Source organism: Tyto alba, unplaced genomic scaffold (genome assembly GCF_018691265.1).
Source record: "Tyto alba isolate M040663 unplaced genomic scaffold, T.alba_DEE_v4.0 Super-Scaffold_39, whole genome shotgun sequence".
NCBI lineage: Eukaryota > Metazoa > Chordata > Aves > Strigiformes > Tytonidae > Tyto > Tyto alba.
Window position 1 is genome coordinate 9,850,551 of NW_024881314.1, and position 24,945 is coordinate 9,875,495.

Consider the following 24,945-nt stretch of genomic DNA (forward strand, 5'->3'; position numbering starts at 1 on the left):
GAGATCTACTACATCAAAAAAAGAGGCACCCACCCCAGTGTTTTGGGTTGAGGTTGGAGGTTTTGTTGGAGAGGTCTTTTGTGGGGTTTTTTTTGGTGGTGTTTTTTTTTTTTTTTAATTCTCAGAATATTAAGAAAAAGAAACTATTTATGTCACGTGGCCTAGGTATTAAAATTGCTTTGTGTAAGCAGTCTATTCTCCTGAAAAATTCCATGCATGTCTCACTGTTTATTAACTACTGAAAATATTAAAGACTTTCACATGTATATTTTGAATCCAAAACAGGTAACTAGAAAGTTGCGTCTTCATAAAGGATTTTACACTAATTTTAAACTAAGAGATGAAGCCCCCAGCACCATGAAACTCAGGGTTCTCTGTCAACATATGTATTGATATCATAACCACATTTTCTTTAAAAATGAATGCAAGATGTCTTTCCCAACTATTTGCAAAGGTTCAACCAAACTGCTTCTGCTCCAGCTATTCCTGTGTTTCTTGGGAAACAGGAAGAAAAGGATTTTTGGTTTTGGTTCCAAGTTTATGAAAGTAGAAGACTAATAATCACACATGTGTTACTATACAGAACTGCTTATGCAACAGCATCCATCTTTCAGGACAGGTATCACTGTATACAGGGCTGGAACGGGGACGTCTAGAACTGCCAGCCTTAGTTCTGTCAACAGCACTTTTAAAGAGAACAGATTTGTGATTAATGAGGAATACTGCTGACAAATTGCACCAATAAACATATACAGCTAGTATTTAACTTTGAGAAAATATAAAAAACCAGCAATAACACAACGAGACAAAAAGAAAACATTGGGGTTTTTTTAAGATGTAATCCTCTGTGCTTCTTAAAATCTTTATATTGTTTTCTCCCAATTCTAACACATTCTCAGCTACTGCATTAGTATTCCTTTTCTTCCTTCCCAAGTGCTTCAAAAGCAGCACACAACTAGAGACACTCTGAGTAAACACACTTCCAAAGTTGTGCATGGAATTACATTAGTAGTTTTGCATCTTTTCTGCATCAGACATTTCTCCACTGGTTAGTACTGAACTTCAGCATAATTTCCAAGAAAGTTTTTCGTAAATATTTCTCTAGGGAACCTAAATAGTGACTAAAAAGAAGTGACAGAACTAAAACGAGACCTACAGACTTAGGCTGGGAAACTCAGCTCTTAAAAATTACTTCCACAAGTACTAAAAAAAATCCTAAATATTCATTCTGTTCACATCTTGCCCCTCACCAAAAATAAAAAGAACGCCACATACGGATTTGATTTTTAACCTGTCTCACTTTATATTTATATGGGTCTAAGATTTAGTGATCAATTTAAGCTATTTTACATGTGAAATATCAAAGCATTAAATGAAGTAGAGCCGAGATGTTTGGGTATTTATGTGGCTGCATGAACTGAGGTTTCAGGTTGAGAGCTACATAGTGGTAGAGTTTATAAAACTGACATCAGGAAAGGATCTACAGGTCCTTCTTCTCATGCCCGTGGGAGCCTGATCTTTCTGTCTGTTTTCTTTCCAAGAAGTAGGACTTCAGCAGAGGCTGCCTTATGTTTCCCAAAAAGCATTAAATGTAATTACTCATTTCACTTCATGAACTGAGGGTGTCTGGCACTCTGAACAACCCAACACACGAATTAACAGCCTAACCCACAAATACTAAAGCAGCCACTTCCCTGGCTCTGACATCCGGGTGGCCACTTGCATCAGCCAGCTGGAATATATCTACACTGAAGTAGTTAGGCCACAGTCTTGACATTACTTTAAATCTCCAGTAGTTGTACTGCTCTCTAAGCAATACTGCTTCCTAATTCAAGCTGATTCCTTTTCCACTTTTAAAAGCTTTCTATTAGGATTTGCTGTCTGGTGTTTATAAGGCTCTGTTAAAGCATTGCTCCTCTTTGAGACCTATGTGCATTGACTCTGGGAAAGACTGCATGTTTTGCAAACCAAGCAGGCAGCAAAGCTCAACTCGACTCTTCCTGACAGACAAACACAGCAACCAAAAGTCTTTCTGGTTTGGACTGGCCATTGGGTTTATCAAAAGAAAAGGAAAATAAACTCAACAGTTTAAGTATGCTGCAAAGAGAAAATAAGCATATTTTTCAGATAAGTTTGTTCTTTCCTGTTTATAAATCAAGCAGGCAGGGGAAGTAGTGAATAGGAAGACAGAGTAATGAACAGTTGAGGTCACAGATCTAAAAGCGTGATGTTAGGTGCTATCTGGTCTCGGGGAAGCAGCTGCCTTCAACTGACTGAGGTAGCTGGTTTTTGAGCATGTAAGCATACTGCTGGCCTCTTATTTCCCTGCGTGCTATTTACTTCAGGTATCACTTTTAATCACAGTAGCTTCTTCAAGTGCATTAGGTGACAAGAGGTGCCAACCTTGCACTTCTTCAGTGGACTTAGGTAGGATGAGAGCTCACAAGGAAGCAAAAGGCAGAAGCACACATCACAGCATCACTCAAAAACTTAAGACAATCATGATGTATGTAGCAAACTAACGTGAATTTTAAGCACATAAATAATCTGCCATTCAACAAAACAAATGATATACTACCAAAAAGCCCCACTGATTGCAATGGATCTTAGACTATGCTTCAAAAAACAAATATTTACCCTTTGCACTTAGAGCTGTTCTAACACAGACACATGATGATAACACAGGTCCAGGGGGCAAGTTTGTAGCAACAGCCTTCCTTCAGGAAACAGGTCAACAGGCTAAAGAGTACTGACTATTCACATCAGAGCTCAATGAGCAAGAGGGATTAGTGTGCCTATAATAAAAAGTTGAAAATAACATAACAAAAGTAACTTTGCAAGATGTGCAGGCTGCAAAGTTGTAAAAAAGTTAAGACCTGGGGGGAGAAGACACTTAATCTTCCAGTCTGCCTTCAGTCCCCTCAGACATATTTGTGAGAATTGGCAAAGAATCAAATTATTTTTTGAAGGCCTAATCCAGCCCATGCTGAAGTCAGTAGGAATTCATTTATTAATTTCAATGAACTCCAAATGTAGCATTGGAAAAAAGGCAAGCAAAGTAATCCAAGCTCATGTACTGGTCAAAACTCATGTATTGGTCACCGGAAATAAGACCCCTTTCTAGCAATCTTTGCTCATAAGAAAAGCCCTTCACAGGATGACATCTCTAAAGAGAAATTATAGGGACAGAAAGTAAATATTCAAGACTAGATATTTTTTTCCTTCTCTAGCGTATATATACATGACAAAGAAATGCATGTAATCTACATTGCTGTAAATTGAGCATTCCCAAAGTTCAGGCTTGAATTTAAGAGGTACAGCATAAACCTATTTAACATATGATGGAGCAAATAGCAAAAGGCCATCTCTGCCTCCCTATTTCTTCACATCCTGTGGATGCTCTTAAATTTTTAAGCGTGAAATACTATCATGATACACAAAGTGCTATCTGATACAACTCCAAGTACTGCCCAAGCAATTTATATTTAATACAAACTAATAAATTGGAAAAATTGCCTACAAATATGCGCTGCATTACAGCGCAATAAATGTGCAATAAATAACCTAATTATAGAGAATCAACAAGAAAAACTAAAAAAGGCACATCAGTCATGAATAAACTGCAGATTTCCACTGATGTTTGAATGAATAGCTCATAGAGCAAAGATCTGCTAGAAACAAGTTCCAAAGAGCAATCAATACCTTTGAGTGCCTAAATGCTTTTTTCTTACCTGAGTATGTACCATACTGCTCAAAAGCTACAGAAACTCCATGAAATTCCTAGTTGAGCCAGCACATAGATATTTCTATACATAGATAATGTTTAATATCTGCTTTCTTATAACGTGGCATCAGCCAATTCAAATATAGGCACTATAACCTAGAGAAGAAAATGGAAAATATGCAAGGGAAGAGCGTTTCTCAGTGCATGTGAATAACAACCAGGACTTCTCACTTTGTCATATGTGTCTGCAGTTCAAAATAAATTTAGAAGAACTTAATGCTTGATGTAGGGGGTGGGGAAGAATTAAGGTGCAGAATACTGATCTTAGTAGAAAACATCACATCGCACTATTGTAACTGATGACAAAGAGATTATAAGAAAGTGTGAAAAACATCCATTTATCCGTTTGATGCCAAAGGCAACAGTAAGGGTGTGCTGCAGGAGGTATGTTTGACAGGTTGCTTTGTGATAATCCTGGTTGTCCTTCATTCCACATCCTTACATGTGCCCCTCTGCATGAATCACCAACAGGTTGACAAACTTGTCAGTGCAAACATGAACTCTGCTTCAAACTCTCCAAGGTATCCCATGTCCCTCTTTGCAATAGCAAATTAAATTTCATTCCCATACATGGGAATGAAACATTTACCTTGCAGGAGGAGCAAAGCCATGGCTTCTTTTAGAGATCAAAGTGTTCCCTAGAATCCTCTAAGGCATGTATCTGAACACATGCATCTGTGTACTTCAGCTCATTCTGTGCCCAGTGTATGCCAAATACAGCACATACCTGTTTTCAAAAATAGTATAAAGTCACTTTTTAGCCTATAAAAACTCCTCTGCACATCTGGCTTTCCACTGACGTGGCCATTTCAACATTTATCAATATGATGACTGCAAGTTTTTCTTTCCATTTCCTTCGCTGCTATTCCAGAGACAGCCTATTTACCTATTGGTAAAATACTTAAGGACAGACCCACTGTACTTCACGTGTAAATCACACGATAAGATAAGCCAAATCTCAGTTTAGTAGGTGCTATCTAGGAAGGAATGAACGAGCCCAGAAATCCTGGCTACCTTGGATCTGGTACGGCAAGAGCCACATTGTTCCCTCAGCCACTTCTCACATACACCCAGAAGCACCAGGAGCACCAGGCAAGAGCCTCTCCTCCCTTCTTGATCCTGGCCCATACTCCATACTTTTTCCTCCATGTTTGCCATATACCAAAAACTGTTGGGAGAGCTCTGGTGCACTATAACTACAAAGAACATACTTTATATGGGAGAATGTAAGCATTCATTTTCGTACACACAGCAACTATTCTATCATTCAAACTGCTTTCGGTGTAGCCTGGCTCTGATCAGATGCACTAAACAGAGCTCTGCTATGCCAATAAATATACGAGTACAGCACCCGGTCAACAATATAAGCAACAAATGAATCCCTCCCAGATTTTTTCAGCAGCAGTCCTTGTACATTCACACTAAGTCACTGGATAATATCAAAATGTACAGGCCAGGCTCAGGGGAAGGCAGAACAGAACTCCTTGATGAGAACATATGACCACCTTCTATAAAAGATACTACTGGAATCTGTTTTGGAGTCAGGGTGATGAAGGAAGCAAAAAAAAAAAAAAAAAGCCGATCAAGTAGCTAGAACTCTAAGGAACATACAAATTAAGAGAGAGAATATTCACTACATTTGCAAAGTTGCCAGCTTAATGTATCACCAGCAGCATGAAGGACAGAGTAGAGGAACTAAAAGTGCCACAGAAAAGTTTCTGTAAGATACAAGCTCTGCCAGACCAGCAAAAAATGCACTGTTAGGAGTCACTGGAAAGTGCAATTCAAGTACAGTGACAGGAACACTCAAAGCTTTGCAAAACTACACAACTTCTCTAGCCCACTTGTCAGCATCTCCGCACTGTTCCCAGTGAAAAGCACCAAAAGGCAGTTCAAGCAGACAAAGCAGTGCTCTTCTACAGCCAGAAAGTTTTAACAGAAATCACACATGCAGAATGAATAAAGGAAGAATGCAAACTACAGCTCTTCTTCTGCTCTATGTCTCTACCTTAATAAATTGTACGATTTTTTGAATAAATCTTTGATAGTGCCATTTTTCTGCTGAAGTCACGACCCTTAAATTAAGCATCCAGATTTAAAGGTCTCTCTTCTGGATAAAGATGCATCTATTATGCGAAACAAGAGGAATTGCTGTAATATGCTTGGCAGATGGTGGTTAAAGCATCAACCTAGAAACCATAATTGATTCTGAAGCAACATAATTTTGTCACAGACAGTTTAGAAACCAGCCTCCTGGCTCAGAATGCCTACTCAAGATTTGTTGTTGTTACAATCAGTAACACTTAGACATGAATTACACTTAGTTATTTCTCTCAAGAGTGTATTTTTAAACTGACCTTGGTAAGTAAGTGAAAGTAATGAAGATAAATGCTCCCAAGAATAGCATAAAATCATTAATTAAGGACATAAGCTACTACAGTCCATGTTAAAGCACTGCTATTAATATGAACAGAAGCATTTAATAATATATTTTGTATTAGATTCATATCCAGTGACTGAAACATCCCCTATATTGGCATGAAATACAAATAGAATATTGATATTCCCTAGCAGCTGTCTCATCTCACAGAGTAAGGATAAGAAATTCATAAAAACTATTGAAAAATTGAATGCTTCCGTTCATGTGAAACAGAAATATCCTTAAGACACTCCCTCCATACATTGATGTTCTTTCTACAGATTCTTTGATCTTCTATAAAATGGAAGGCAAACAAAGACTATTTTCAAAATATTCTCCACTATCTTAATGAAGCAGAAACTATATATTTTCCTTATACAGTCAAAGTTCAATAATAATCAAGCAAGCATCTAATTTTGGGATTTTTGGGTGCAGTTGTAAACACATTTTGAAGAAATTTATCTATAAAAGACAACAGTATCTAAAAATAGTTGTTGAATAGAAATATGCTTTAGGTTGTTCATATTATAAGACAAAAATACAATACCAATAAATCTATCTGGCTACTTAATACTACTTCCACCACTAGAGGGAGATCGTATTCCTTCACAAAGGCAATAAAAAAAGGACAAAAGGAGTTAAAATGTTCAAGCCAGGTACATTTTAAATTATGAAAAAGCAACTGAAATGCATAACTAAAAATTTATTGTGTCTAGTCAACAAAGAATGCTTGTTCCTAAACTCTGGCCACATACTCACTAAGACACATGGAACTAGTTATGTTTGTTGTCTTCGTTAAGTATATGAGCAGGTCTACAGGAAAACTAAAAGCATCAGATGCCAAAGCTATTACACTATAGTGCCATTTCATATTCTGGCTTCTTAGGGGGAAAGTCTGCTCTGATTCTCTAGCCAGAACATTAGTAGTTTGAAGTCCTTCCACTTCCTACTTTACCATTTTTGATATTTTGTTACACTTCACCCAAAAAACCCCAAGTTGCTAATGTAAAAATACCATAGGATTGTCTTTATTATCTAACACAACACCTCTTAGATAATATGTGTGAAATAGGAGTTAATGCTGAAGGATTTTATATCCCAGCTATAACGTCCCAGCAAATAATCACAGAACTCAGATCAAGCAGCTCTCCTTGCTTGCAGGGTTGGCATCAACTGCTTCCACAAAAAGGGAAATGTGTGGTGCTGCCATCATTCTGATTACATCTATACCATCAATACTGTCCTGACACTGGTAATGCAGCTAAGTTCAAAGCAGCAAATGTTATTTTGGTAGTAACCAAAAGGTCCTTTACTTATTTTCCTCATATTCTTTTAATTCTCTGAGATTATTATTCTGAGCTGAAAAAACAATTGTGTTTCTGAATCCAAAGAACAATCCCCTCTCAACCTGCACTCTACAGAAAAAAAAAAAAAAAGTTATGTTTTGTTATTCATCAGTTACTGAAAATCTTTACCGATATAATGCAAAATCCTCTTCGGTGAAGATGTCTTGAATTTTGTCCCCAAAGTACCTGAAAAATTAAACAACAGTCTAAAGGAAGAGTTGTTGAGTCAGACTGCCTGAGAAATACCAAGATGCATTCTCACCCCTATCTGTGCTTTATCCACAATCAAAAAGTGAACACACAACACAGAAAAATCCTACAAATGCTTTTGAGCATGATGTTCCAAAAGCATTACTAAAAAAATTATATGTTAAAAGATTAAAGGATCAAGATGCAGCAACTAATAATAGAATTCCCCAGGCATGAAAAAGTCTCTTCCCATGTCACAAAATAAGCATGTGGATTCCAGTTTTTAAGAGTTCAGACTATTTGATTTCTTCTACTTCTGACAAACTAGCCTGTAACTATGAAAAAATACTGTTATTTACTAGTGCAAGACAAACTCTGAAAATAAAGCTAATGGTAGCTTTCAAAGAGCCCAGTTCAACAAAAGATCAGTTTTCCTGCCACAGAAGTTCTTTAACCGGTCGTGGAAACTGTGGTGAATCTAGCCAACTTCTACAGTTTGTCATTACTAACCCCAGCCCACAGCTTGAGAAGATTGAAAAGGCCATGAGCAGTGAAGGTGTAGGATAACAAGAGGCAGTAAGCCACAACCCCATTTTACCTGTACAGATTAACAAAATGCTTCCCCAGTGAAAGAGCTCCAGAGTGTAAGTCCAGAATTGATGCCTGGAAAAGGAAACAAAAAAAAAAAAATAGGAAAAATGAGGATGAAAAAGTTTTATCATCATTTAAATATGACCTTTAATAACTGTCCCAAGTTGTGTCTCACTTTGCACAGCCTCCCATTAAAAATATTTGTTTCTATCATTTGAGTTCACAATACTAATGCTTACTTTACAACTACAAACCTCCCTCAGTTTGCTGTATAGCTGCACAAAATATTAAGGTGCTATGAAAAAAAAAGCATAGGACTGCTATCCCTGAGATTCAAATCTGGCATATAAAATTGCTAGAGTCTTCCTCCATGGGCTAAGGGGTAAGACACTGTGTTCCTGGATCTCTTCTTGAAGACGTTTCCCCTCCACACAAAGATGACTAATTTTCCAGTATTTGTGAAGCGCTCAAATAGCAGCACTAATATTTATCTTGCCCAACATTTGTTATTAAAACTTCTCCTTCAGCATGAGTTCCTGTATACTTCTCATATTTAATACAGACATAAAAGTCTGTTTAAAAGAACAATTATACTTCTAAGGCTTGCTACAGCCAAACTTTCTTTGCCTCAATTTCTAAACCGCTGTAAAAGAAAACCAAAGAGTGAAAAGCTTTTACATATGAAAATTCAATCCATTTCTTCATCTGATTCAAGTCAAACACTTCTGCTGAGCTCCAGACCAAGCTAAAAAGATTAGTATTCAGACTGGCCAGGGTAGAGAGCTATCTCTCAAGACTCTAAATTACTTCTCTAAATTGAATAAAGTACGCTTTTGTATGTCCCTTACTGTCCACAAAATACGCTTGTTTTGTATCAGTTAAACAGTATTTAAAAATATGATTGCTTAATAGCAGTCTTTCTTTTTATACTGAGAATATCAAGTAGCAACAGTTAATTAACCTGACCGGCACCAAAGCAATGCCATCTTTGATATACAATATCCGGGCAAATGCATCTTGGAATCTGGCATCTCTTGATGCACCACATACCATTCACATTATTCTAACAAACTCCAGACACTAATACCACCACTAGGTGAGCTGTCTGGAAAGAATGATAACTTCCATCTTATGAGCAACAAGAATTTCTGGGCATGGTTGGAACAATACGCTTTGGGTAAAGGTACACAGTGGCTTCAAATGCAGACAGACTTATGAATGAACAGCAGCAAATCATCCGTCCACAGGCACGTCAGAGCTGCAAGCCAGGCTAGCAATAGAGCTTCATGTTCACCCCTAGTCCCAAAGCACTTTTCTCCTTCCTCCTCTGGATCATGTTGGAAGAAGACACCCAAGACAGTCTCTCAGCAAAAGAAAACTGCTGCAGGCTCAATTGCTCTGAGCTTCAGTTCTGAATCAGGTGAACTCCACTAATGTTTCCTTTCAAAATAAAAGATAGTAACAATCTTTTGATAAACCTACCCAAATCATTCCGTTTACGCCTGAACAAAGCTTTAAAAATATATAAAGTAATGAGCTATTCAAGTGGACATAGCATGAGATTTTCAGACCTCCCCTTCCCACAGAAATTCTCCAAAAGCTTCAGAAGACTGTTATGGAAACAAGTAATCTCAGTCATGCAAGAGCAGCTCGTGTAATAAGCTTTACTCAAGCTTCAGAAGCAAAATATTTTCATTTATTGGTTTCTGTACAATGATCTAAACTACAGCTAATAGAAGTAAAACTGCTCCTGTGTAGCTTCAAAAATATGCTTGTGATCATGCTACAGAAGATTATAAGGACAAGTAGCAGAACACATTGGAAAAGATGAAATTAATTTTAAAACAAATCGCCTTTCAAATACCTTCAACATGCTTTCCAAACATACACATTTCTCATTCCTCAAGGTCCAGATGATTACAATTGGGAAGATCCTAAATGACCAAATGAATCAATAAAAGACACCCCCAAGAACTGTACGTATTCATAGCTGAAAAGATAATAGCTATGATATAAAGCCTAGAGGGGCAAGATGAAGACTGAACAGAGATTCTGAAAAAAGAAAGATTATTCTTCAGGGTTGTTTCAGAGCAAGATAACTAAATACCAAACATAGCCAGGGACTTGATTACACAGGAGCACAGAGCTATTTGTTTAACAGCTACCTTGGAAAGAAACTGAAACACATTTATTTTGGACTCTGACATTTCAAAACATTAAACATTTTCAGCATCATTTCCTACTCGGAGAATACCACCCTGGTGGAAGCTCCTGTCAATACCATTACTTCAAGTTCAGCTATCTGATCAAGTGTCAGCCTGCAATTCAGGTCACTGTTCCCATGCTGAAAAGCTCTACCAAGTTGATCTAAAGATGGCAAGAACACTGCAAACACACACACCCACACACCTATTTCAAGCGATTGTTTAACAGAACTAGCCCAATACCCTGGCTTACAGAACTGCTATAAAAAGGAAACTGAACCTCCTTTAAAAAAAATAAAGCACAAATACATGTTCTTTTGGACCTTCAATATTATTAGTCTCACATTCTCCACCCTCTCACTGCTAAAAGGATTAAAAAAGAATATGCAAGTACCTGCCACTTCTCAGCATATGGCAAAAAGGGCTGAACTTCCCCAACTTACAAAGCATGATAGGCTCTGCCTTTGATCCTCACTAAAAGGGATTGCCAACCATTAAAAACACATTCACTCCTACATCAATTCAACCTTCCTCCTCCACCTCTTAAAAGCTTTAAGTGAGATTTTTCAAGGTAACAGACACACCACCCAAAAGAGAAAAATGAAAAAAAAAAACTTACTTCTACTTGTCTACAAAGCTCGAAAAACCTTGCCCCCTCCTCCCATGGGAACGCTCACACACTCGAGCTGAGAAGAGGGAAGAGCAGTGGAGGTTCTACATGGCTGCTGATTCCTGGGCAGCAAACTTGCTGTCACTGCAGGCAGTCTTACGCAGACTCTCAAAACACTACCACCTTTAAACAACCCTTCCCTACTTAAATCTTGAGAGTAGAGGGGTCAAGGTTACATTCGTAAGGTAAGGCCTCTTAAAAGTTACACTGATTAATTATGAGACAAGTGTAACCAATCTAATTTATACATCACTCAGCTGGAGTCACAGATTATGACTGTGGAAATTAAATACAGTATTTGGCTTATGGTGTCCACTACCAGTTTACACTAGATATAGATCAGACACGACCAGTTCCTCTCCAGCTTCCTACAGCTAAGTACAGATACTCACACCAACACACAGTTTCAAGTGAAGTGAAAGACACACTGCCAAGTACACCTTCCACTCCTCACAAGTATGTGTTTCTGAAGTGCTGTGTCAGGACACTAATTATGAAGGAAGAAAACTATGCAGCCTGTAGTAGAGGTATGAAATAGGACAAGTATTACATAGAAGCTTTACATTCCCCCTGGAAAACACAGAGCTGATGCTTTGAGGACTTCAGAGTTTGGTTGGGAAGGCTGAAAGCAGATTCATTTGCAGAAACACTGTTCTATGCACGGGTTGGTGGGCCCATATCAGAAACCCTTGTTTGGGACCACAGCTACACAGATTGTTTGCTTCTCCCAGTGATGAAGAAATTTAATTTTCCCCTGCAAAAGGGAAGTCTAGGTGGCTACTCCTGCCAGTTTTGCTGTAACACAGGAAACAGACTGCTGACTGGCTGCACCAAGGGGTTTATTTATCTGGGACTTCTAAGTAAGTGCCAATAGATCTGACAGTAAATGAGTCATTTCTTTTATACTGGAGAGATGTTATGATGGCAGCACCTACAAAGACATGAATGAATGAATGAGTCACAACTAAAGTGGTAACACAAGCAGCGGTAGTGTGCAAGAATATTAGGCAGGGAAGAAAGGGAAAGGTCATTATCTTTAAAAAAGAGAAAAAACCTAAGCTGAGGTAAACATTGGATCATAGATTGGTTTGGGTTATAAGGGACATTAAAGATCATCTAGTTCCAACCCCCCTACCACAGGCCTCATCCAACCTGGGCTTGAACATCAAGAGAATTAATGCATTTCACATTCTGCAAATGAGGAACAGAGTATAAAACCATATTACAGAGACATACAAGGGAAAGAAGCATACTGGTGGAGAAGACGCTCCTGTTTGGATTCTGTTGAAAGTTAGACTAGAAGATAACAACGGCCTCTTCCTGAGTCACTCTGTGTGTGCGTAAATAAAATCAAATCTAGGAAAAATTACAAAGTAAGATAAGAAAGAAAGCTCAGCATGACAACTGGGGCAAGACTTCTGAGAGATTTCAATAATTCAGATGTTTGCCAGGATTTTTCTCAACACAAAAGGACTGAAAGGGAAACAAGTTTTTGTGCTACACTTCAGTCCTCCAAGGAAGCAGAAAGGGCAGCAAATAAAGAGAGGAAAGAATTGACAGAGTCTTAAACTTGCAGTTTGTGTCCTTAAATTAGTAAATTGTGACACACAGACACAAATCCACTTCTGTGAATTCAAAATGTAAGAAGTATGACAGACCAAAAAAAAAAAAAAAAAAATCAGATATTGCTTAAAAAGGGGTTAAGAAGAAATCAGAGAGAATGAAAATGCAGTCTGGACCCCAGTAGAAATCTGAAGAAGTTTTATTTGGAATAGTGGAGAGATCAAAGTGACTAAATAAAGAATTAAAAATAGTTAAACAGAAACAAGGAGTTATTTAAGGAATTTTTAAGGAAAACAATTAGTCTTAGAATGACAGACATAATTGGGCAGAATTATCCTAACACTCTAAAGACTAAGACATTTAAAGCAACAAGCCAGACCTAATCCAACAGGCTTGAAGCTTGAGAGGCATACAGGCAGAGTAGCTAGATGAAGTAAGACTTGAAACGTTCTGTATGTTATGTAGGCAAGAGATTTGAAACGATAAAAGGCACAAATGAAGAAAGAACGCTCCATCTATAAATCATCACCACACATCCATCAGTATTTAATGATATCTGGGAACCAAGACAGCACTATCGGGAAAAGATTTACTCCATGACATAGGGAATACAAGTTTGCACGTTGAAAAAGAAAGAAGAAAAATGGATGAAGAGGGGAAAAAAGAGGCATAAAAGAAACTAGGGAAAAAGACTGCATTTAAAGACTTCTCCTAAACACGATCTCACAGGAACACTGGTCAGCTCCTGTTTCTAGCATCTTTCAGTGTCTATCCACTATTTTGGGTAAGATCTCAATGCAATACTACACAACTTTCTCCTTGCGCCTTTCCCTAAGGAGTAACAGCATAGAATAACTTTCTCACATTTACAGATCACGCGAAATGCGAGAAGGCTTGGATCAGAGCCCATACCTCTCAATGGACATCAGATTTCTTAATAGACTTATTTTACTGCAGCAATAGATTTTTCTTTCTCCCTGACATTTTCCTGCCCTTTAAAAGAAAAACCTCAGTGATGCTTCCAAAATTATATAGATGACAGTTTCGTATTTGTCTGGTACTCTGGCTTGTTGTCCAAGTAAGCCAGCTCAGGACCCCTGCCCAGCTCTGTGCATTGGGCAGCAAGTTTACCTCCCCTTATCTCTCTTTCAAGCTTTCTCTGCCTCAGTTTCCCCAGTTCCCAGCTGGACATTAGCCTTCTGTGGTCCAAATCCATGAAGCTGTGTTACACATTGACCTTCTAATCCTAATTTCTGGAAGTCTAACAAAAAAATCACATGTAGGTCCCAAAAAAACAGGATAGGAAACCCTCTTGACAGCACTAATAACAAGAGTTAAACCAGAGGTCCCCATAGGCAGAGCAATCTAGGCAAAACAGCAAATTACACAACCACAGAACTGAAAAAAATACACGGGATCCTGACAGAACGAAACAGAGAGTGTTCAATCTTTTAAATATATTGTTTCAGATGGGCAGCACTGCTTAAACTTCTCAGGATATATTTTTTTGCAGGTCTTTCTCAGCAATCACAAGGACAATAGTTGTATTTTTTCATTGAAACCTTTCTCTTTTCTGCTAATATATGTCCTAATTCAGCAGAGGCCTAAATGAATTAAGTTTACAAATACTCAAGAAACAGTTTCTGTTCATACACAAAAAAATCCTGAGAACAAAGACAGGAGGAAAGAAATTAAAATAAATATGCTCGTTAAAGAAAAGTAGGTTTGTTTTAATTTTTAAAGAATATTATTCAAAGGCCTACCTAAGACATTACATGGCACTTCTTGTCCTTACACAAAGCAAATCTTTACGTGATGCTGTGAACAACTGGAATTTAGTTTCAGAAGCCAAAAACTTTTGTAGTTCTGCTATAGTAACTGTTTCTGGATGGAGAAGACAAAATCAGTTCAAGAGGTGCTAGAAATTACTAATCTGAGTAATAGGAAAATGAAACTTTATTGCACAAGTCACGAATTACACTGCTAGCATAAGTATTAATGAGAGATAACTTTCCAAACACATTTTTTTCCAAGTCTGAATGGAATGAAAAATTCTCCATTTCCTCTTCTCGAGCCCCAAAAATGCATTTATAATCTTGCCGTGGCAGTAAAAGAATGTAAAAAGTAACAGGACACTGCTCACCCCTCCATCAGATCCTCCCAAGGACAGTCCCCTCTCTGCTATTCTGCAGGCAAAACAATAACCTCAGATGAGAACTGAAGTCCAATCACTGTGTTCTTTAATGTTATTATTTACAACATGTAACTCCTCTGTAAGTGGTGTTTGATGCATCAGATATAACCCGACTGAGTTAACAGAAGCTGGATTTGTTTGAAACTGAATCTTGCAGCCTGTCATGAAAATAAAGTATCTGTGTTGGAAAACATTTCTGAGCTTGTAGCCCCCTACCATAAATCCCCAAAACACTGTCTTTCAAATACATTCTGGCCCAGTAAGATTAAACAAAAAAAACTCCCCAGACGCTGATTCTTAGGGGCAGTACAAACAAACCTGTACAAGGCAGAAACTCTGTATAAAAACCAGGAGCCCAGCTTCATTTTAAATCAGAGTAGCCAGTGGGAATAGTGAACAAAGCACTTCTACCAGCTGCATATCGCTTCGAGCATTACAGTGATATTCCCCACTGACATGATTATCAAATGCAAATCACACTCAAAGAGGCTGATAACTTTTCTAACTGCATAATTTGACAGCATCTCCTACTATTTGATTAAAACTCACCACTTAGTGTTCACAGAGGACTACAGGGTCAGCACTAGCTTGTAATTACCCAGAAAGAGACTCAACTGAAAGGAGGCTTATGTTGTTTTGTTCTGGTTTTAAAGGCCGAACGGAACAGAAGGCCAAGTGAAAATCCTTTAAAACTTCTTCAATTAATTTTCCTTTTTTCTCTACAATGCTTACTCCTCACAGGCCAGGCACTCTGTTTCAAAGAGAACTGCCTCCACTACAGCAAAAATTAAAAATGGCTTTTTAAAAAAAAAAGTTTAGTGTTTTAAACAGTTTAACCCATGCTCCTTCAGCTAATGAGCTTTGTGCTACACCTTAAACCCTAGCACACTATCATTAAAGTAATTGCTCATAAAAGTTAAAAGAGCTAAAAGAAAAATTACCTGCGGATTCTTTCAGCTTCTTCCCTTGTGATTACTGCATCAGTCACACCTCTTCCACACTTTCTAGGCGTGCATCCTGGAACAAAAAAGACAAGAAAAAAAAGAAAATATCTTTCAAACAAGTCTCTACAAATGTTCTTTTACTTCTCTTTCAGATTCACAACATTCGGAAGGGATACTGGCAATCTCAGAATATTTTAGATCACTTAAATTACAAGTTACATCTCTACTTTGATGTGTTTTGCACCGCAAACAGAGAGAAAACAAGACAGCCAATGTCACTGTTGCTTCTGCATAGATTCAAGTCCCCAGGACTCATCTAAGCTGCATCATTTTCCTGCTATGGCTAGTTGGTGTGATCCAGGGGAATTACCCCAACTAAACTGACAAATTTCTTCCTGCAATGTCCATAATGCAATTCAACAGAATGGAGATGATGTAAAAGAAATGAATGTCAACACCCAGAGCAGCACAGTCACTGGAAGTGTGGCTGTCGGGCATGACCGAGAGCCTCCAGTGCTCAGGCTAAGCAAAATGCACAGCAGTACTGCACCGTTAAAAACAAACTACTTGTCCTGTTGATGTGAATATAATGCTTAAAAACCTTAAGTTTGTTACAAGGCTTTACAAATTTGTTACAAACTCTGGAATTAAAATTGATTTACTGATGTTCATTTGCAGATCTACCACTTCAAGCTAGAAAAGGTGGCCTTTGTTTAGTAAGGCACTTTCAGATGCATCTGTACCTCAATGTACCTGCAGCAAGACAGATCGGTTCAGTGACTTTTTTCCTCTTTTTCCCAAGTGCAGTAGCGAAAACAAAAGTTCCTGTTTATAAAAGTGGTCTCTGAAAGGAAGATGATCTTAGATGAATTCATCTTACTATTCTAGCCTTTGGACAGGCAGGGCAAGAACTGGAAGGCTCAGCAGTGCCACATGAATCCTTCCACCCCAGGCTGGCAGTTCCAAGTCAGCCAAGTTCTTGAGCAACTAAACCCCCTCAATACCACATGTCCATATATAAAATGTTTTCTATTGCCGTCCAAGTAAGTCTTCAACTCAGACAGAGGTCCAGTACATACCACTCTTGGGTACAACACACAACATGAAGAGTTCTGTCCCAAAACTGAACAGTCTCAAAAGGATAAAGAAACTCAATTGTCCTGAAGAAAATGGAGATGCTCTGGAAGACGAGACCTAATTGGATGCAGACTGCAGTGGATGTAACACCAGAGCACCATCATGCTAGTAACAGAAAAGAGAGAATGCTACTCAGACAGAGGTGAAACCACTACTTGACAAGAAAAAAAATGAAAAAAAAAACCAAAAACAAAAACAAAAAAAACATGAACACAAACAGTTCAAGCAATGAATAAGATAGAACTAATACCTAGGGTTCCTGAATAGGTATATGATCTTCATGTAGTATCAAAACAGGCTAGTTCATGTAGTAACACTGTTGCAGTTACCTTAACAAAATAACTTGAATCCTAGAGTATTATTTTTATTTTAGTTTAAAATATGGCTTTGATTTAAAATGAAGTTATAGTAGCTATGAGAACATATGATATGTTAAGACCTTAGGAGCAACTAGCATTGTGTTTGCCTCGATTACTATGGAAATCGTTATGAACTCTGAATCAAAACAATGGGTACTGGTTATGGATCTTGATTTGAAACAACAGGTACCAGAAGAAACAGGTTTTGGTTGGGAAGATCGGCCAAAGATAAAATGAGTATGCGCAGGGATGGGGTTCAATCAGGGCACACAGTGATGAAGACTATTGATGACCACCAGAGGACCCCCGTCCAACATAACCACGGATGTGTTAGAGACATTTGCATATTATAATGATTTCCAGGAAATAACATGAATATGCTAATCATTACCCTCCCCTCATTCTATTCAAATCAATCAGTAAAGATGACCAATGATTTCTGTAGAATAGGAATATAGGTAAGGTGAGGTAACTGAAAGCCAATCATTATTAAGGTCAGACTAAACTTTGTGAATTTTGTTGATCTCATGTAACCATGACTCTGCTGAAAGTGTAGAAATATGTGGTGCTTTGTACCTGTCGGGGAACACGTTTTTTGGTGGAGCTATCCCCCGTGCTCCCCAGCGCTGGAATAAAGAAGTGCCTGATTATCTGCCTTGTGTAGGCAAGTTCTATTCGCAGTTGCGACCGCTAACAACACAAAGTACTGGATTTAACTTGTTTCAGTATACAGCCCAAATCATGCAGTTCATTAACAGAGATTCCTGTAGTCAAGTGCTAAGAACCACTGTACTTGTCCACTTGAAGTCACTGGAAAAGCCATGGTAAGAAAGCAAGCAGTGAATTTGAACATTCCAACCGTACTGTCAGGAGAATAAAAGCAGCATATTTCAGATTTGCCCAATTCTCTCCTCCTCCTTGCACCCATCACGACTTAAAAGGAAGTACATAAGATTCTGTATGGGATGTCTATACAAATACATCATGAAGGGCAGCTTTTTATATGAGACGTTGCACAAAAGTGCCTTGCCTTGAAGCACACAGCTTGGACATATATGATAAAAGAGTCTCTGGTCTCTGAAAATTCGCTCACAGAAAAAAGCCATCAGAGTTCCAGATGAAGAATATATGAAAGTTCTTATGAAACTAGAAGTTTGGTCCACAACAATTTTCAGGCAAGAAGAAGAAATAGGACAAATTCTGAGCCACCAAAGACCTTGAGATGTCACACTTGGCACTTCACTGGGGAAGATCCATATATAGATGTCAAGCCACAGAAAAGTTGGGATGAGTGCATTTTCTGACATCTGCCAATACATTTACTGTTGCTGAACTGAGCTGCTCTTCAAGGATTATTTGCTCATCAGAACACAATGGGAGGAACTTCTGGAAATAAATCAATCAGTTCACCCATGCAAATCAAAAGCATCTGTCTGCTCTGATCAAAATGATAACAATGTCCATAGACTGACAGAGAAATTCTGCAGGAATTTCCACTCCATCTTACTGAATATACCCTGATAAAGCCCTCAAATTACACCAGCATTTCAAGAAGAGAAAGAAATTAGAAAGAGATCTGTGAGTGAATAGGCTGAGTACTGACAGCAACATACCAAATTATACACACAGTTTCCTTACTTCAGAAAATAAACTTAAAAGTCCCTTGTTTGATGCATGTTTAAGTCAAGGGCACCCACACCAAGCAGACTGTTTAAACACAGATCAAGGTCAGGAAAACAGCAGGTTTACAACCCAGATAATTCACTGGATTTTTTGACTACCCAGCAACAATTCACTTAAATTGGCTTGAGATTCAGATTCCAGGAAGCGCACACAAAATTATTTGAAGATGACCTAGGAAACTAGCAGTCTGAAATGATGCTGGAGATTACATTCTTAATCATTCATTTCTCAGTGCCAGCACTGTGACAAGAATGAACCAGAACCACTGCTCCCTCATCTCACTCTTCCCCTCTCAACCCTGTGAGCTGAAGAAATACATAGAATCAAAACATACTGTTCATCAGAAACTGTAGTCCCTTGATATAAAGACACACAAAAAAATTAAAAATTCTGGCAGCAACATGAAGGTACTTCACATATTAGAGAACACCACTGCAATACAATACCAGGCCCATGGGTACATAATTCAAACCCAGTAGGGCATTATAGGCAGAAAACTGCTCTAAGTTACAAATTTGGAAGGGGAGGGAGTGGAGAGAGGGGGGGAACTTCTGCGCCATGTTTCAGGCACATTGTAAATATCCCCTCTGCAAGCAGAAAGATTAGGCACATGATTTGAAAAATGCAAGAATTCCAATAATCTCAGTTCCAGGAACCAACAATTTGCAAGTTAAACACCACAGATCTTGCAATAAACATGCAAGCACTGGAAATGCTCTGGTCTTTTGGAGCATGTGACCTAGGAGTTCTGAAAAGCAACAAATAGTCAGCAAATGCTGCAAACTATCTCTTGTCTGCCCTAACAAAAACATAGACATTTTATGTTGCTGTGCCTTAAAGGCTCCATCATACATTCAGCAGTGGCAGATTAAGATCGGTTATTCACTTCTGAATGCCAGCTGAAGAGCATCTCAGAAGCCAATTGACATGGATGAGACATCTCTGCCTCCAGGCTAGCAAATACTCACCCAAAGAGTGAGACAGATGGCTAAGGCAGCAACGGCTTCCAGTGCCCAATTTTAAACTCAGATGCATGTGAAAAAACAGCCAAAGAGGGACCAATTTCAGTCCCCAAAATTTAAAAAAAAAAAAAAAAAAAAAAAAAAATTGCCAAACATTCAGTTAGTAACCATAAGATGCACTGAAAGATATTTGTAGAACAATAATAATCAATCACAAATCACATAACATACTCCACACTGTATGCAACATTCTGTTGGGCATAAAGATGTCAACGATTTTATGAAGCATAAGTTTGGATATTGGCAGCACACTTCTTTATTGTCCTGTTACAAACAAGACTAAAAGAGGCTGAGGTAACAGGCTGATTGAAAAACAAGATTTTAAGTTCAGGAGAAGGCTGAACACAGAAAAACAAGGATGCTCTCTTGGCTAATACAGACAAGAAAAGGGGAATGACTTTCCTTCTGCTACTGAAAAGGTCTCTTTAATGCTTGAAAGGCAAAGAAAATTGTCTTATAAGTGAGACAAAGCTGATGTTCAAGGAGAGAAGAGGTGGAAAAAAATAAATTCAAACAAGAATTTCAATATTCCAAGCCAAACCTGACTAAATAGGGTTTTCTTTGCATGACATCCTGAAAAGAGGACACTAGCAAAGATTTCCGATTTCAGTAGAGACTTATGCTTTCTATTTCCAGCTGCAAACAGCACAGATCTTACATTTTTGGAAAGGCTGGTACTGAAGAGTCCAGATTCTACAAAACTACAGGGTTACCTAGGACAACTGTGACATGTGAAGTGTCTCTGACAAAGGGCTGGCAAAGACAGTACTGGAGGCAGGAGGTGTTCTGAAGACAAGAGCAGAATCTTTTCCAAAATTAAAAAAAAAAAAAAACAAGAAAAACATAGTCCAACATAAAGTCAGTCAGGTACCAACAGTAATGCACAAACATAGGATGAATTCTAAGGAAAAATCAGAACAGTCTGCCTGAAAATAATTTTAACATTAAGAAATGCATCATCTTTGTCTAAGAGACCATGGTATATGGGAGCACTGAAGTGTCAAAATCAGACTTGGAGAATCTGCACTGAGAATCTGCATCAGTTTAGTATTACAAAGTACCCGGTAGCTTCCACAAATTTGTGACTCAGACACAAAATCATTCATTTATCTAGTAAGGCACACAGCTTTGGATCATAAGAGTTGTATTTTTTCAATCAAGGTAAAGGAGGAACATACCAAAACATGCAAAAATACAAGTACACCCTATGGCCCCTGCTCCTGTTCAGTACAGAAAACAGAATGTAACACAAGTGTCTAAGTGCCTAAACTGCAGCTTTATCTTCTGCTTAAAGTAGTACTTGGCAAAGAACCATATGCTGCTGAGATCAGAATGATTCACATGGGAAAAAAAAAAAAAAAATCACGATTCTCCCTTAACACAATCCATCTCAAAGCAGGACAAGAGGAGGCAGAGATTTATTGGATGCCACCCCATAACCACACCAGCAGCCTAGGCACTAGAGCTTTTGCTCCACTCCTCACAGATCTCTCTGCTTTCCATTCACTGATCGAGTCTCTGGAAAAGCAACTCAAAGCTGTTTCCTGGGCAGTGATCATGGATGCTTTATACACTGACACAATACGTCAACACACATAAGAGACTACACAGGAGTTTCATCAGACACATTAGCAGCCACAGTAGTTTTAAAGTTAACCATGTCTCAAGGCAACAGAAATAGCCAAGATCTGGCTGCAGGGTTCAGAACGCAGATGACTGTGCTCACAGAACACCCTATCTTCTGCAGATATAGTAAGTTAAGTGCTTGGCCTCTGAAAAATAACACAATTTATTTCTGTATGAAGCATCTTTACTGGCAGGCAGTGCTATGGAAATAAAACCACTGCTCTGTGACACCAACTATCATATCATTTGAAGTAAACTAGAAGCTCAGTTGCACTCGATCCATTTGAAGCTGGGACAGGTGTATAAATAAAAATCTCATCTTAGCTGTGGAAATGTTATGGCTGAGCATCAGCACCAAGCGATGATAGGAATGTGCCTCCTTCTGACACAGAGCCAGCAGCTGTGGATGTCAAGCCAGAGTAAAGACAGAGAATGAAAAGCTATTGAGTGATAGAAAGCTATTTCCGAAGTGACTAAAGCTCCGGAGCTGAATCCAGTTTGGCAGAAAACTGTAATCCACATTTACTGCCTCACTAAACTGTCAGTAAGACCCACGTGGAGGAAGGAGCTCAGCTTTGACGGCGCAGCAAGGCTCAGCAGCTCACCACCACCCCCTCGTGGGCACCAAGCGGGAAACAAGCGTTAAAACAAGAGTGAAGTTCATCATCGCAGCACGGCTTCATTTAACCACCGAACAAAACAGATGTTCACACATTTCTAATATCACTGATTTCTTTCTGAAAGCATAGTACAGGGGAACACATGTAAAAGCATCTGCTAAAAGCCCAAATCAATCACATAAGAAGCAGCAGCAAACAAACATCTAATTAGAAAGCCACAACACAAACTCACACAAGACTCTCCTTTGTTCCTCCTGGGTCGATGCCAGCCATGTCAATCACTCTCATACAAAGCCAGGAGAGGTCACACTTCACCCTGCAGTTAGCATTTGCAGAGCATCACAAGAATAGAGCACACATTAATTCCTCTTCCCAGGCAGAGATATCCTTGAAGTTCCTGCGTTCCTAGCAATGGAAAGAAGAACTGATGGGGTTGCTAAGACCGCAAGTCCACAGCTCAGAAAATTCCTCTTGCAAACTAGGGAAGGGAAAAACAAAGTTTTGTTGGTTTGGGGGAGGTTCTTCTGATAAGCAAAAGCCCTAGTAGCAGAATGCTGACAGTTTTAGCTCAATCATAACTACCAAATCTGTGGCAACACTGGCTGCAGTTTTCTCTGGCCTTGACACTGTGCAAATAAAGCCAGCAGCAGCTTCTCCTTATAGTAACTACAAAAAGTTAAAACAGAAGATGTGTTTTCATATGGTCAGTCCAAAAACCCCCTACTGAGGAAGTTTTCTTGCTAGTAGCTTCCTGACAGCACTTTTCTTGGCCTCAATAACATTCAGGATGACTCCTCCAAAAAAGATGCTACAGTAGCAGCACTGAAGAAAATCTATCTGACTACAGACCACACAAACTTTTGTTTTACATTACAAGCCTTTCAATCAACAGCACCAGGACCAGCCACCTGAAGAAGAGGGCAGGGAAAATTACCTCCACAGCTCTGGGGCACCACACCCAGACTTCAGTTTGATGAACACTGTCTAGCAGAATTGGCACTGGAAAAAAGTTAGAAATCATAGAATCATAGAACAGCCCAGCTTGGAAGTGACCTAAAAAGATCACCTGGTCCAGCCTTTCATGGGAAAGAGAGCCTAGGTGAGATTACCTAGCACCCCATCCAACTGAATCTTGAAAACCTCCAATCACAACGGCTCTGCTACATCCTTGCAGAAGCTGTTCCAGTGACTGACTGTTCTCTCTGTAAAAAAATTCTCTTTCTCAGATAAGGATGAAGCTTTGTCCAGTGCAACTTGTACCCATTGCCCCTTGTCTTCTCCACGTGGCTCCTTGTGAAGGGAGAGATTCCATCCCCTTTGTACCTGCCCCTTAAGTACTGGAATACTGTGATATGGACTGTTCTAAGACCCCGCCCCCCCAGCCTTCTCTTCAAGAAAAGAGACTTAACTCCTTCAGTCTTTCCTCATAGGGCAGGTTCTCCAGGCCCCTGATCACCTTTCTTCTTCCTCAGCTCCAAGCAGCCACAACTCCAGCCTCCACACTCCCTCCAGCTCTGCGTCACCAAGTGTTTTGTCAGCCACATAACAAACCAGATAAGACAACTGATTTGGCTAAAAACTAACTCAGAATTATCTTTTTGTTGTTTGTTTGTTTAGATGCAATAGCTTATCAGTCAACACACAGCTAGACATGCAGGTAGGCTGACAAAAAGCAAGAGCAAAGCTTCTCTGGCAGCAGTACCAGCTCAAAATGTTCATCAAGATACACTTTGAAAATCTGAGAAAGAACATCAGCATAGCTTATCCATGCAAACTACAACTGTTTCACTGCTCTCCAGAGAGGATGAACATCTTCCATTTCTCTATAAGATCCAACATCAACACTCCAAAGAAACGAGTGCCAGGGGAGACAAATACCAACAAGCTCAGCTGAAAGGCAAATGGAAGAGAAATGCTTTGCAGGAAGCATCAAAAGCATGGAATACCAGAAGCTGGTATTTGGGCCATTACCACACACTGGCAGCACAGACAATATCCTAAATCAGCTCCATTCCATGGAACCCTGTGTGGTATTTACTAGTAACAAACTCACCACAGGAATGAATGGAGTATGAAGAGACACTATAAATGGACTTAGCAAAAGGTTTATTTCACACAGCCTAAGCAAAGCACTTCAGAAGAGAATTATGTAGAAATGACTGAAACACCTCCCAGATGCAGCAGCTTCTGGACTGGCCCAAGAGGCATGAACATTTGGGGATTTCAACAATACACACAGCGACGAGGTGTTCACTCGAAACACGATAGTTTGGCGGTGTACATGTGGTTTAACAGACTTAAGAGCAGCCAGCCTGTCAGGGTCCTCTGAAGACTGCTTCACCCCACTTCAGACAATCCTATCCAAATACCTTCAAATCTTTTGTGGCTGTCATAGTCTTCAGAGCAGGGGATCTCAATGAACTTGCCCCGCAGGTTCTCGCTGCGGCCAGCCAGCACCTCTGTGACCCCATCCTCAGCGCTCAGGCAGCTCCAGCTCAGGAGGCCACCGCCGGCAGCCGAGAGAAGGAGGAACGCTGTCTTCAGCCACCTCCACCGTGACTCTTGCTGGGCTCTGCTCTTCCTGGCGCTGCAGC

General features: G+C 39.2%; 1 protein-coding gene across 1 annotated transcript in view; it reads right to left on the minus strand.

Moving 5' to 3' along the window:
* The window catches only part of OGFOD3 (2-oxoglutarate and iron dependent oxygenase domain containing 3), a 50,992-nt gene that overhangs the window by 25,308 nt on the left and 739 nt on the right, over positions 1–24,945 (minus strand). The window contains exons 2-6 of the mRNA XM_042802501.1: positions 24,721–24,938; positions 15,902–15,977; positions 14,910–14,952; positions 8,337–8,401; positions 7,679–7,735 (exon numbers count right to left, since the gene is read on the minus strand). Of these exons, the coding sequence (XP_042658435.1) occupies positions 7,679–7,735; positions 8,337–8,401; positions 14,910–14,952; positions 15,902–15,977; positions 24,721–24,938 (459 nt within the window). The remainder of the gene's footprint in view (positions 1–7,678; positions 7,736–8,336; positions 8,402–14,909; positions 14,953–15,901; positions 15,978–24,720; positions 24,939–24,945) is intronic.